The sequence below is a fragment of the Gymnoscopelus microlampas genome, assembly GCF_963454915.1.
Source record: "Gymnoscopelus microlampas genome assembly, chromosome: 15".
NCBI lineage: Eukaryota > Metazoa > Chordata > Actinopteri > Myctophiformes > Myctophidae > Gymnoscopelus > Gymnoscopelus microlampas.
Genome location: NC_139952.1, coordinates 45,072,247 through 45,085,168, shown reverse-complemented (window position 1 = coordinate 45,085,168; position 12,922 = coordinate 45,072,247). Strand labels below are relative to the sequence as shown.

Below are 12,922 nucleotides of genomic sequence, written 5' to 3'. Positions count from 1 at the left end.
TGTAGATCTGCTATTTTCGCTACTTTTGTGTGACATAGAATGACGGGGAAAAAAAGTACAAATACAGAGATAAGAGGTGTCTGCCCTCTGACAGTACATGCGATGTGGCCCTCAGGAGTGAGTGTATGTATGTAAATGTATCCCCAATGCAGTGATTGTCAGGCCCCGGGTAGTATTACGGGGTTAAAGTTTAAAAGAGTCAAGAGCAGAATTGTAATGACTGATACCACTCAATGAAGAAACCGAGGCAAAGTCTGCGAACCAAGGCTTGACGTTTATTCTGCACCGGGAAAAAAAATTGACACTTGAAATCCAGCAATGACACTCCCCCACATTACTGAATATCAACAATGTAAATTAAAATAGCATCCAGTGCGCTACGCTACGCTATAGCTAATACTGAACCAATCTTGGTGGCGCAGCATTATCCCAGAAGGATATACTGGTTTTATTCAGCGCTTCACTGAGTGACACTTAAAAAGGGATAGCTCACCCCCAAAATGACTTTTGAGAAAATCGACTAGTCACCCCATGGAGACTTGAATTCATGGATATGTTTCAGTTTTTGTCGCATTCCTATTGCCAATAATTTGATGACAAAGGACACTTATTTGTGTCTCCTACCGGAACCGCTGGCAGTCATCAAATTATTGGCTTAGGAATGCGACAACAAACTAAAAAGTATCCATGAATTCAAGTCTCCATGGGGTGACTAATCGATAGGGGAAAAAAAGCCATTTTGGAGGTGAACTATCCCTTTAAGGACCGTGTATACTGTATATTGTGGTAATGGCATGAACACATTGACATCTATACAGTGTGGCATGAATCAGCTCAAAACCCCTAATAATAATAATAATAACAATAAAAGGCCTTTTGTTTACAATGCATTTAAAGCAGCATGTGAAAATAAAACAACACATCGATGAGTGATTAAAGCACGGCACCAAAGGACTTTCATCGACACCTGGTCTGGGATTGGTCGGCTTAATAAACCAAGAAGCAGCATTGTGAGATTCAATAGTTTCAGCCATACCCGTTGAAAGAGAGAGATTCTGGACAAGCAAAACAGAGATGAGCTCACCAATCCTTTCAGAGCCATTAGATTAGGGGTATTCAATGTTTTCAGGCCAAGGACCCCCTAGCTGAGAGAGAGAGAAGCAGGGACCCCTAAAATTGTTTCAGATAAACCTTTGCCGCTCTTTTTTCCCCTCTATAGTCTACAACTATAACTCTTTGCCAAAAATAGCCGATCTACAAGCTCACAACGCCTCGCGAGCTTGTAGATCTGCTATTTTTGACTAAAGTCCTCCTCGGAAAAGGGACGCTAGGGTTGAAGTGGTTAATGTAAAAAAAAAAAAAATCATATTACACAAAGATTTGGCAGACCCCCTGTAGTAACTCTGAGGACCCCCTAGGGGTCCCGGACCCCCTGTCGAAGACCCCTGCATTAGATCATATTTAGCCAGTAACAAAATCTTGATCTTGACATGATTTACAGACACATCGTCAAATTGGCGATTTTGGGAATATAGACACCCGTTTTTCAGCTTGTTCACATTGGCAGGTTGTGAACACATTCAAATTCGGGGACACATCTCTGTCATTGTAGATTTCTTTGGGCTATTCAAAAATAGCAGATAATATAAAGCTGTTTTTTTGCTGTTTTTGAAAAATCGTGAAAATGTGTGCAAATCTTTGAATATATATATATTTAAAAGCGAACATTTGTAACTCAAGGGGCAAAAATATATATAAAAATATTTTTAAAATGTTTGCTTAAAAATATATATATATTTAAAGATTCGCACAAATTCTCACGATTTTTCTAAAATAGCCAAAAGAAATAATTTATTGCGCGTTCCCGGATTGAATGGGCTGAAGAAATGTTAGATTAAATGAATGCGATATTGACAGTCACTCAATGGCAACGAGAAGGTCGTTGGTGAGTCGTGTTGCCTCTGTGCACAGTCACAGTGTCAAGGCTTTGGGACAGGTTTAGGTTGGTTGTGTATACTGCACTTAAATGTTTTCTTTACAGATTCACAACTACAATCAGTCTGTGACTTAAGTAGCAAGAAGTTAAAGGACAACTTTAACTATTTCTTTTTACAACCAAGGGTTTATGTCTTAGCTTGTAATTAAAGTAAATAAAATGTGAGTGTTAATTTTTTTTTCATTTACTGCTTTCTATAGTTTTTTGGTCTTTTTTTACACAATAAAAAAGGTCCCGTGGTCTTTGATGGCCAGATGTGAGTTATTGTGGGCTAGAAGAGCTACGGTAAATAATAATAAAGAAATCGCCGGGTTATTGTTATTAAAAATACATATTTAGCCACCTGCCCGAATGCCCCCGCCCACTGTAAAAAAAGATCGGGAAAATTGCTAAAACTAAAGAAAGCAGTAAATGGAAAAAAAATGTAACACTCATCTTTTATTTATACTTTAATTACAAGCTAAAACATAAACCTTGGTTGTAAAAAACTAACGTTCTTTAAGTTCTGTCTAACATCATTTTTTTTCCATTTAACATGAAGTAGGCTTTGTTTAAATGAAAAGTGTGAAGAAAGACATATTTCCAGGCTTACCAAAGTGAAAGCGTCCCAATTAGCCACTAGCTTTTGATAAATGTAAATGTTTCAAAATGTTTCAATATAATAGATGTCCCAAAACGTCTGATGTATGCATGTTTAAGGATGAGAAATAACCCATGTGAAATAAACGGAAAGCAAAGAGAACATGTTTTATACATGTTAGTGTGTTTTTGTTCTTTGTTTTGATGCATTTCTTTGCTTTGAACCGTGCAGCACTTTGGTCAACTAAGGTTGTGTGAAAGGTGCTCTATAAATAAAGTTTGATTTGAGTTATATAAAGTATATAAAGACTAAAAAAGGAAAATATATTCTCTTACAGTTCTTATATACTCTAGTATCTTTTTCATGTCAAGGACCACCATGTATTTGGCCGCGGACCCCCCATCTCAACCCCCCAGAAGCAAACATTTGAGTTACAAATGTTCGCTTTAAAAAATGTATTATTGGAAGATTTACACTTAATCTTCAAGCTCAGCTTCAAGCCCTACAAGCTCATAACACGTGCGGCGCACGGTGCCGCGCTATGAGCTTGTAGATCTGCTATTTTTGAATAGCCAAAAGAAATCTTGACATGACACAGAGATGTGTTCCCGGTCCCATTAAGGCCTGGAACGCATCTGTGTCATTTTTTGATTTGAGCTAAAAAATTCACACCCTGTGTGAAGGTAGCGGCGCCTTTGATACATTTTGTCATCGATATGTGTTTATAATGTGTTTATAGCCACGTGTCACGTGAAGCTTGACCAATCACTTTGTTGACGCACCTGACCAATCAGAACGTTGACGTACGCACACGGACAAAGTCAGGTATAGAGAGAGCGGCTAGCGCCGCTAAAAAGCATAATTTCACACTTTGGCTATTAAAAAATAGCAGATATACAAGCTCATAGCGCGGCACCGAGTGCTATGAGCTTGTAGATCTACTATTTTTGAAAAATCTTTGAATATATATACACATTTTTAACTCAAATCTTTGCTTCTTGGGGGTCCCTGGAACGACATATTTTGAGTCCAAAAGGCCAAATACACATCATTTTGGGGGTCCTTGACATGAAAACGTTTGAGAACCACTGATAAAAAAAAATATGTTTTTTCAAAAAAAAACAACAACTAGGATTTGAAGACATTTAGTGGAATCAGCCTCAGGTCTTAATGGGTTCATGTGGTTGGACTCCAGAAGATGAGAGGACAGCTATGGGACAGCTATGGAGCCACCACGGCCCAGAGAAACCGTGTCAGGAGGACACGGTATCATGTGTGGAGGCGGGACATCCTTTTTCAATATCCTCCGCCCTTTGAAACTCCCTTTGATTGGTGGGTTAAAAAAACAATTGTGACAATAGCCGATCTACAAGCTCACAACGCATCGCAATGTGACGCGGTGTGAGCTTGTAGATGATCTATTTTTCACCAGGTTTTAACTATAAAAAAAAAAGTATATCGGGCTTCAGTGGCTAATTAAGCCAAACGTTGATGCGCCGACTCTCCTGGGCTGGGTTTCTCGGCTGGTCGCGGTCAGTAAAGTAGCCATCCCCGTCCTCTTGGTGACCCCAAGTGTCCCACGAGTTCCACTCCTCATGTTGGTCCTCTTCGGCGAGCGTGTCGGGGTCTTCGCCGAAGAGTTCGTGCTGCGACTCCCGTTGCTCGCCGAGTGTATCTGCGTCTTCGCAGAAGTCGTCGTGGCGATCGCTGAAGAGAGGACCAGAGGTGAACTCCTGGTCCCCGGGCTGGGGCTGGGGCTCGGGCGAGGGGCTGGGCGGCGCGGGGTCGGCCGGGGGCAACGCGGGCAAGGCGTCCAGGCTGAAAGATGTCCTCTCCAGCACCAGAGGGCCGTAGTTCAGAGGGAGGCTTACCTTGAACACCGGATCGTTCTCCTCTTTCGTCCCTGCCTCGACAGCTCGGCGGCATGCTTCCGCGTCCCTCCCATGCCCGAGGCCTCTGCGGCCTCTCGCCTTCCTCTTTCGTCCCTGCCTCGACAGCTCGGCGGCATGCTTCCACGTCCCTCCCATGCCCGAGGCCTCTGCGGCGCCATCGCCTGGCCCTGCAGAGAAAAGAATAGAATGAAGACAATTTGAATGCTGAAAGGGCAACAGAAAATAGACATTGTTTTTTTTTTTATCCCACGATTTTGTAACCCCTACTTTTTACACCCAGTGCGAATTGTCTATGTAATGTACTCCCTCTGCCAACCTAGGGAGGCCAGGGCCGAGCTCATGCCTCCTTCAATGCATGAGAGCCAACTGACCTTCTTATCACCTGACAGAGGAGAGTTTCCCTGGTTGGACGTATAGCGCGTGGAAGGAACACGTTATTCCAACCAGTTCCTTTCCCCTCCATCAGGCGCCCCGGCTGACCAGGGGGAGGCAGTATTGTGACCAAGATTACTGCATGTTTTTGTGAGGGTATTAAATACCCTAGGAGACACGGGGAGAACATGCAAACTCCACACAGAGTAGGCCCTTTCGCCAACCCCACCTAGGGTGTGGGCACTGATGACGCGGAGGAGAGGACACGCCCCCAGCGCCCACAGCGTCCCCTGCGGGAATCGAACCCAGGACCTTCTAGCTGTGAAGCGACAGCGCTACCGACTGTGCCACCGTGCCCCCAGAAAATAGACATTGGTAAGGAAGCAGAGTGCATGACATTTTCTTTCTTATACAGTGATAATGTGGCCGTAGTGTCACTTTACCAATATGGGGCGGCCATAGCTGAATGGTTAGTGAGCCTGCCTAGGGAGCCAGAGGCCCTGGTTGCCCCAGGTTCGATTCCAGGCCAGGTCAGCATATGTGTCGATGAAATGAAATTTGTCCCTGAGCAAGACTCTTAACCCCTAATTGCTCACAGGTTCTCATTGGAAACAAGACCGCAAGGACTTTCATGAACGACCTGTTAAAAGGAATTATCCTTACCAGTGGTGGAAAAAGTACTCACATTTCTTACTAAAGTAAAAGTCCAGAATTCCATTTTGTTTTTGTTGTAAAAGTACAAAAGTATTGGTATCAAAATGTACTTAAAGTACCAAAAGTAGAAAGTACTCATTATGCAGAATGCCCCGTTTCACAAGTTTTCAGATGTATGTATAAAAAAAAACGTTTGAAAATAGCAGATCTACAAGCTTGTAGATCTGCTATTTCGAATGGCCGACATGTATATAGGGTTAATGCATGTTTTGTAATAACAATCCAAATCTACAAAGTAACTAGTAACTAAAGTTTTCAAATAATTGTGGAGAAAATTAGAAATACTCCAGTAAAATAAAAAATACCTCAAAATTGTACTTAAGTACAGTACTTGCGTAAATGTACTTAAGTTACTTTACGCCACTGCTAATCACACACCTTGTAAGGACCATGGTGTCCACACGTTACCACCCCCCAGCGTCTTTATACCTGAAACAGAGAGAGAATAAGAGAGAGAGAGAGAAAACATGGGAGGATATAACCTGGTGGAAAAAGTACTCAAATGTTTTACTTAACACATTGAGTGACCATTTTTGACCCCGTTTTATTTTTATAAGTGGGGCCCACGTGGGGCGCTCTAACAAAACTTTGGGATCATCCAAGGAGTTTCTGAGAAGGAGAGGCCAGATGTGGATCCATGTCAAAAATCCTTCCGGTCGGCCTTTCCAATGTTAACTCCTTGACTAAAAGCTTAATATCTCCATTTCTTTTTAACGTGGTGGAAGCGAGCCGTTTTCCATCGGCGATCACTCTGCAATGGAGGATCGCGTTATAAATATTATTGTTCCAGGCGTTAGTCGGGACCCTCTGCCGTCTCGCACGCACGCTTTGTTTACATGCACTTCCGCGTCGGGGATTCTACAGCACGAAACGTATCAACGTAAGTGGATGGAAGATATGCAGGCACTGAACGTATAATATTTTAATAAACCTCTGGCACCCGATGTGTTAAAGGTAGGGTATGAGATATTTTATGGTTAAAACAAAAAGTATTTTGTTAAAAGGTTAAAGCACTATATTATGATAGTGATCATTGCTATAGAGTGTATGTATCATGTATCTCCAGCTCTTAAATAAACAGAAAATACATTTTCTGGTAGGTGTCAAAATCTCAGCCGATCAGGAGAAAGTACCCATTTTTAAGCTTCATTTTTATAGTCTTCCAGTTCCATCTTGCCTGCTCATTTCTTAGTGTCATCACTTCCAATTTCACTTGTTTAATCTATATCCTGATTGAGTTCTCTATCCTGATTGGATAAAATTGGAAATTAAACTGAAACTGAAACGAAAATGCATTTTCTGTTTTATAAAGAGCTGGAGAGACAAGGAGACTCCTTTTACTGAACAAACACTCTATACAGTAGCAATGAGTATTATCAGAATATAGAGCTATTTAACACTTATTTTAACCAAAGAAAATCACTTACCCTACCTTTAAGTACAAGTATCAATACTGCAATGTAGAAGTACTCTGTTACAAGTAAAAGTCTGGAATTCAAAATTTACTTCAGTAAAAGTACAAAAGTAATGGTATCAAAATGTATTTAAAGTACCAAAAGTAAAAGTACTAAAATATTTGAAAACAGCGGATCTATGCGCTGTATTTGCCTCTGAGATGTAGTGCGGTAGAAGTAAAAGTGTTGGAAATTGGAAATACCCAAGTAAAGTACAAAGACCTCAAAATTGTACAGTACTTAAGTAAATGTACTTAGTTACTTTCCACCACTGATAACATATATATATATCTATATATATATATATATATATATATATATATATATATATATATATATATATATATCCTAGAGACAACAGGTTACAGGTTTAGAGGCAAGGAAGGAGCAGTGGTGGAAAAATAACTCAGATATTTTACTTAAGTAAAAGTATCAATACTGCAATATAGAAATACTCTATTATTTCTATATAAAAGCACGGAATGAACTAAGTAAAAGTACGGAATAAACTAAGTAAAAGTACGGAATAAACTAAGTAAAAGTACGGAATAAACTACGTAAAAGTATAGAATAAACTAAGTAAAAGTAGGGAATAAAAAGTTTGACTTGTTTTTAACCATAAAAGGTTAAAGATGATTGTGATGCTATATGAACACATTTGGCTGGGGACCCCCTGGAACCTCCCCAAGGACCCCTGGGGGTCCCCGGACCCCACTTTGAGAACCACTGGATTAAAGAGCACAGTGACGATTCATGAAGTTCAGCATTTACACCAGTGGTAATCTATACTAATGTAATCTGAATGAATGTAATGAGATTAATGCAGTTCAGCACTTAGACCAGTGGTAATCTGTTCTAATGTAATCCGAATGAATGTAATGAGATTAATGCAGTTCAGCACTTACTGTACACCAGTGGTAATCTGTTCTAATGTAATCTGAATGCATGTAATCAGATTAATGCAGTTCAGAACTTACACCAATGGTAACTGTTGCCGGTCAGTTGGATGCACAGGGAGGTCGGTAACCACTTCACCTACAGTAGGAAACAAGACACAGTGGTGGGAAAAGTACTCAAATTAACCCATTAAAAATGTAACCAATGAAAAACAGAACAACAGAGTACCGGTAAATAAATACTTCACTTCATTGGAACAGGTTCTTTAAAAAACTGCAGATCTACAAGCTCGTAGCGCGTCACTCTGTGCCGCGCTATGAGCTTGTCCATCTGCTGTTTTCGAATAGCCCAAAGAAATCAGTTCCTGGTCTTAATGGATTTCTTTCTTTCTTTTCTTTTTCCTTTATTTATTCAGGGAAACCCATTGAGAGCAAGCTCTCTTTTTCAAGGACGCCCTGATAACAAACATTTGAATCACATTACAATGTCACAACTTTGACAATAAAGCAAAAAAGAAAAGCAGAAGCATGAAACCACATTAAAATAATCGCAAAAGGCGGTGAATCAGACAATACAGTGAGGACATGGATAACAACACAGAGATTTAAAATCAGATGCAAACTAGAAAAAGTGCTCCTCGGAGCACAGGTCTCCGCCAGGTCAGGTAGGTTATTGTGGCCTCCTGGTGGCGCTATAATAGGCCAATGTGAAAAGGCTGCCATTTCTTCTTAGGTCTTGCAAGGCAATCGGACACTGCATTCATGATTTGAGGATTTGAATTTTGTTAAAAAAAATGTTTTAATAAATTAGACCTGCTGGTGGCGCTATAACATGCCAATGTTAAAAGGGTAGCATTTGTTCCTCAACATAGTGTGAATGTGCGTGCAAAGTTTGACCGCAATCGGACGATGCATTAATGATTTGCGGCATTTTGTTCTAAATGGGCCACTCATGCAAACTGTAGATGTCAATCTTAGCCAATCAGGATGGAATATGAAAAATTAAACAGATCCGTCTTGATCACATGACTATAGAGATCATGTGTACGGATTTGCGTGAAATTTGGAAAAAATCGGAAGGAGTAATGTAAAGAAATATGTTTTACATAAGTCGGCCTCCTGGTGGCGCTATAAAAGGTAGATGTGAAAAATACAGGATAAAGGTTATTTCTTGACCTCTAGGGAGTGTGCATACAAAGTTTTACACAGATTGGTGCATTTATAGGTAAAAACACAAATTGGGCTGTTATAGCGCCACCATGAGGCTGATTTGAAAAATCTCAAGTGGAATTTCTTCCGTGGTCTAGTGGGAATATGCGTGCTAAGTTTCACGTTAATTGCATGCTGTGTTAATAATTTGAGGCATTTTGTTCAAAACGGAGCAGTTCTGCAAACTTTGAAAGCCATTTTTAGCCAATCAGGATGGAATATGAAAAATCTGAAAGACCCGTTTCGTTTAATGACTATAGAGATACTGTGTACCGATTTGCGTGATGTTTGGACAAAATATGTAGGAGTACTGTGAAAAAATGTGTTTTGCAAAAAGCGGCCTCCTGGTGGCGCTATATCAGGGCCATGTGATAAAATTGGGGCAGAGGTTCTGAATTGGCATCCAGGGAGTGTGTGTGCACAGTTTCGTTGCGATCAAGCCAACGGTGCGGGAGATTAGCTGTCCACAGAAACAGGTACAGTCACTATGTAGTGTGTCCTCAAGAAGCACCCTGAATGTCTCTATTGAGACCAATCGCACAAGTTTCAGAGAGTCCTGAAGTTTGTTCCATTTGTGTGGAGCATAATACATGAAAGCAGTTTTTCCTTGTTCACTGCTCTTCCGTGGACTGGTATAACTAATGTGTGTTTGTGAACGTGTTGAGTGACCAGTAACCTTTGGTTCCAAAAGCGAGGTTAGGTATAAAGGACGTTTACCACACAAGGCCTTATAAATAAATAACATACAATGTTGCTCTCTACGAACTGCGAGAGATGGCCAACCCACTTTATCATATAAAATACAGTGATGGGTGAGATAATCATCACCAGTAATAAAACGCAAAGCACCGTGGTAGACTGCTTCCAGAGGCTTCAGTGTGGAGAGTGAACTTCAAGCATGCATATACAGTGTATCCCCATAATCAAATACAGACATTATTACAGATTGAACAATAATCTTTCTGCTGGTAAAAGAAAAACAAGACCTGTTTCCGTAAAGGAAGCCAATTTGACCTCTTAATGTTTTGATTAGGTTCTCCACATGAACCTTAAATGAGAGTTTGGCATCTAGCCAAATGCCCAGGTATTTATAAGATGTGACCAGCTCAATTTGTTCGCCTTTAAGAGTGTAAATACCAGTAAAGGGATGTATATTTGGAGACCTAGTAAATACCATGCATGCATTTTGTTTTGTTGGAGTTTAAAACAAGCTTAAGGTTAATTAGAGCCCATTGAAAGCTTGAAAGAAGGCAGTCTGCAAATTTGCAGTGGCCAAGAGAGAAAAAATAAAAGTCTGAAAGATTTCTCCCAAACCAGGCAGGTAGACGGTGTGACAAAAGCGATATACCTTCACTCGTCCTCTGCCGCCTCGTTCCTCCGCTCTCTGTGCCGCGGACAGGAGACGCCGCCTGTCACAGCCTCTCATTACGCCCTCGCTTTCAGGCCGCATTTCCACCTGCACGCCAAGGTTATTATAGTCAACGAACACTAACAAAAAACTACAAATGTAAAAAAATCATTTTTCGTTAATGCCCCAACTGACTGTACTGTCTCTTTCTGGTCAATATGTAGACACCAGTGTCTCTTTCTGGTCAATATGTAGACACCAGTGTCTCTTTCTGGTCAATATGTAGACACCAGTGTCTCTTTCTGGTCAATATGTAGACACCAGTGTCTCTTTCTGGTCAATATGTAGACACCAGTGTCTCTTTCTGGTCAATATGTAGACACCAGTGTCTCTTTCTGGTCATTATGTAGACACCAGTGTCTCTTTCTGGTCATTATGTAGACACCAGTGTCTCTTTCTGGTCAATATGTAGACACCAGTGTCTCTTTCTGGTCAATATGTAGACACCAGTGTCTCCTTCTTATCAATATGTAGACACTCATATGTAGACACCAGTGTCTCTTTCTGGTCAATATGTAGACACCAGTGTCTCTTTCTTGTCAATATGTAGACACCAGTGTCTCTTTCTGGTCAATATGTAGACACCAGTGTCTCTTTCTGGTCAATATGTAGACACCAGTGTCTCTTTCTTGTCACACACCAGTGTCTTTTGTTGAGATTGGTAGATCTTCTAGATCTGCTATTTATTTTTTTTACAATATTTACCTCCTACAGTTCCAAGTGCTTGTCAGGGTGGGGCGTCCCCAGTTTAAATACGATTATGTTGGGGGGTCCCCAGTTCAAATATGATTATTTTGGTGGTCCCCAGTTCAAATATGATTATTTTGGGGGTCCCCAGTTCAAATATGATTATTTTGTGGGGTCGAGGCCTGAAAAGGTTGAGAACCACTGCCATAAGACATGGTGTTGGAGAAAGGCTGCATGTGGGTCCTGGGCAAAAGACACTAGAATACAATGAGTCTCGAATGGCCGAAATGTAAATAGGGCTGAAGTGGTCAGTGTGTTTTGCGATAATAATCAAAGCCAAAAAAGTAACTAGTAGCTAAATGTATTTCAAATACTTGTAGTGGAGTAAAAGTACAATAGTTGCCTCTGAGATGTAGTGGAGTAGAAGTAAAGTATTGGAAATTGGAAATACTCCAGTAAAGTAAAAAAAAATACCTCAAAATTGTACTTGAGTTACTTTCCACCACTGTGTAGTTGTAGTATTGAGATGAACTAGTGATAAACACAGCACTAGTGGTAGGAAAAAAAAGGTTCATTTCAGTGAACGAACGATTTCGTTCACGTTCACGCCATTGATTCATTCAAATGATTCGTTCACACTGTCGTTCAGTAGCGCTATTTTCTAGCGTTCAAAATTTACTCAAGTACAAGTACAAAAGTATTGGCATCAAAATATACTTAAAGTACCCAAAGTGAAAGTGCTAACATATTTGAAAATAGCAGATCTACAAGCTCAAAACGAGCTTGTAGATCTGCTATTTTCAAATAGCCTAGGAATAAAAAAAGGGCTGAAGCGGTTCATGTATGTTTTATAATGTGTGTAAAACACCATCGCGGGAGCGTTTTTTTTTTTACGTCGCGCGTGAACGTAACAGTTTCAGAAAGTGAACGAGCTCGTTCACGTTCGCGGCAAATTAACTGGTTCTTTTTGAACGAATCGATCGAATGAACGACACATCACTGCCGAGCACACTGACCATGTAGTTGTAGTAATGAGAGGAGCTGGTGAGGTGACGGATGATGCCGTCACCAAGAGTCTTCACTCGACAACAGTGACACAGGAAACAGTGCGTGCGCCCGTCCTCCTCGCCTCTGCACTCCACCAAGCGGTCGAGGCCTGGTGAAAACACGTGTAGAGACACACACACACACACACACACACACACACGCACACGCGCGCACACGGTATAGTTAAATTACCTTGATTTGTAGTTTTTATTCATAGGCCTATTGAGTTTTACAATTTTCTGAATACCGTAAATCCTCTAATAGTGACCTCTAAATGGTAAATGGTAAATGGTGCATTTATATAGCGCTTCTATCCGAAGCGCTTTACATTGATTGTGCCATTAACCCATAGATACACACGGAGATAGACGGGAACGCCCAGGAACGCCCATTCGATTTTGTCCCGGGGGAAAACACAACGATCTGCCTCATAGAGTTACATCATACACGATCGTTTGGATCACTTTCAGAGCTATTTTATGGACGATAGAGACATTGTCAGCCAAGAAAAATCCACCAGAAGGACAGCTGGAACACAATCGTCCACTCGCCCTCGGCAAAGTTGACTTATTATTAAGATATATGTGACTAAAAAGACCAAACATTGACAATCTATGAGCTCACAGTGTGTCGGAACGCGACGCGTTGTAACTGTGAGCTAGATTGG

At 40.8% G+C, this 12,922-nt stretch overlaps 1 protein-coding gene across 1 annotated transcript; it reads right to left on the bottom strand.

The window, feature by feature from the left end:
* Window positions 1-3,134: 3,134 nt before the first annotated feature.
* On the bottom strand, window positions 3,135-12,378 carry LOC311061097 (uncharacterized protein). Its single transcript, XM_084079620.1, has 5 exons — window positions 12,225-12,378; window positions 10,462-10,569; window positions 7,986-8,043; window positions 5,933-5,983; window positions 3,135-4,635 (listed from the first exon to the last, which is right to left on the bottom strand). Exons 1-5 carry the CDS (start codon window positions 12,225-12,227, stop codon window positions 4,049-4,051), a joined length of 807 nt encoding a protein of 268 aa, XP_083935746.1. The 5' UTR covers window positions 12,228-12,378; the 3' UTR covers window positions 3,135-4,048.
* Window positions 12,379-12,922: the final 544 nt, after the last annotated feature.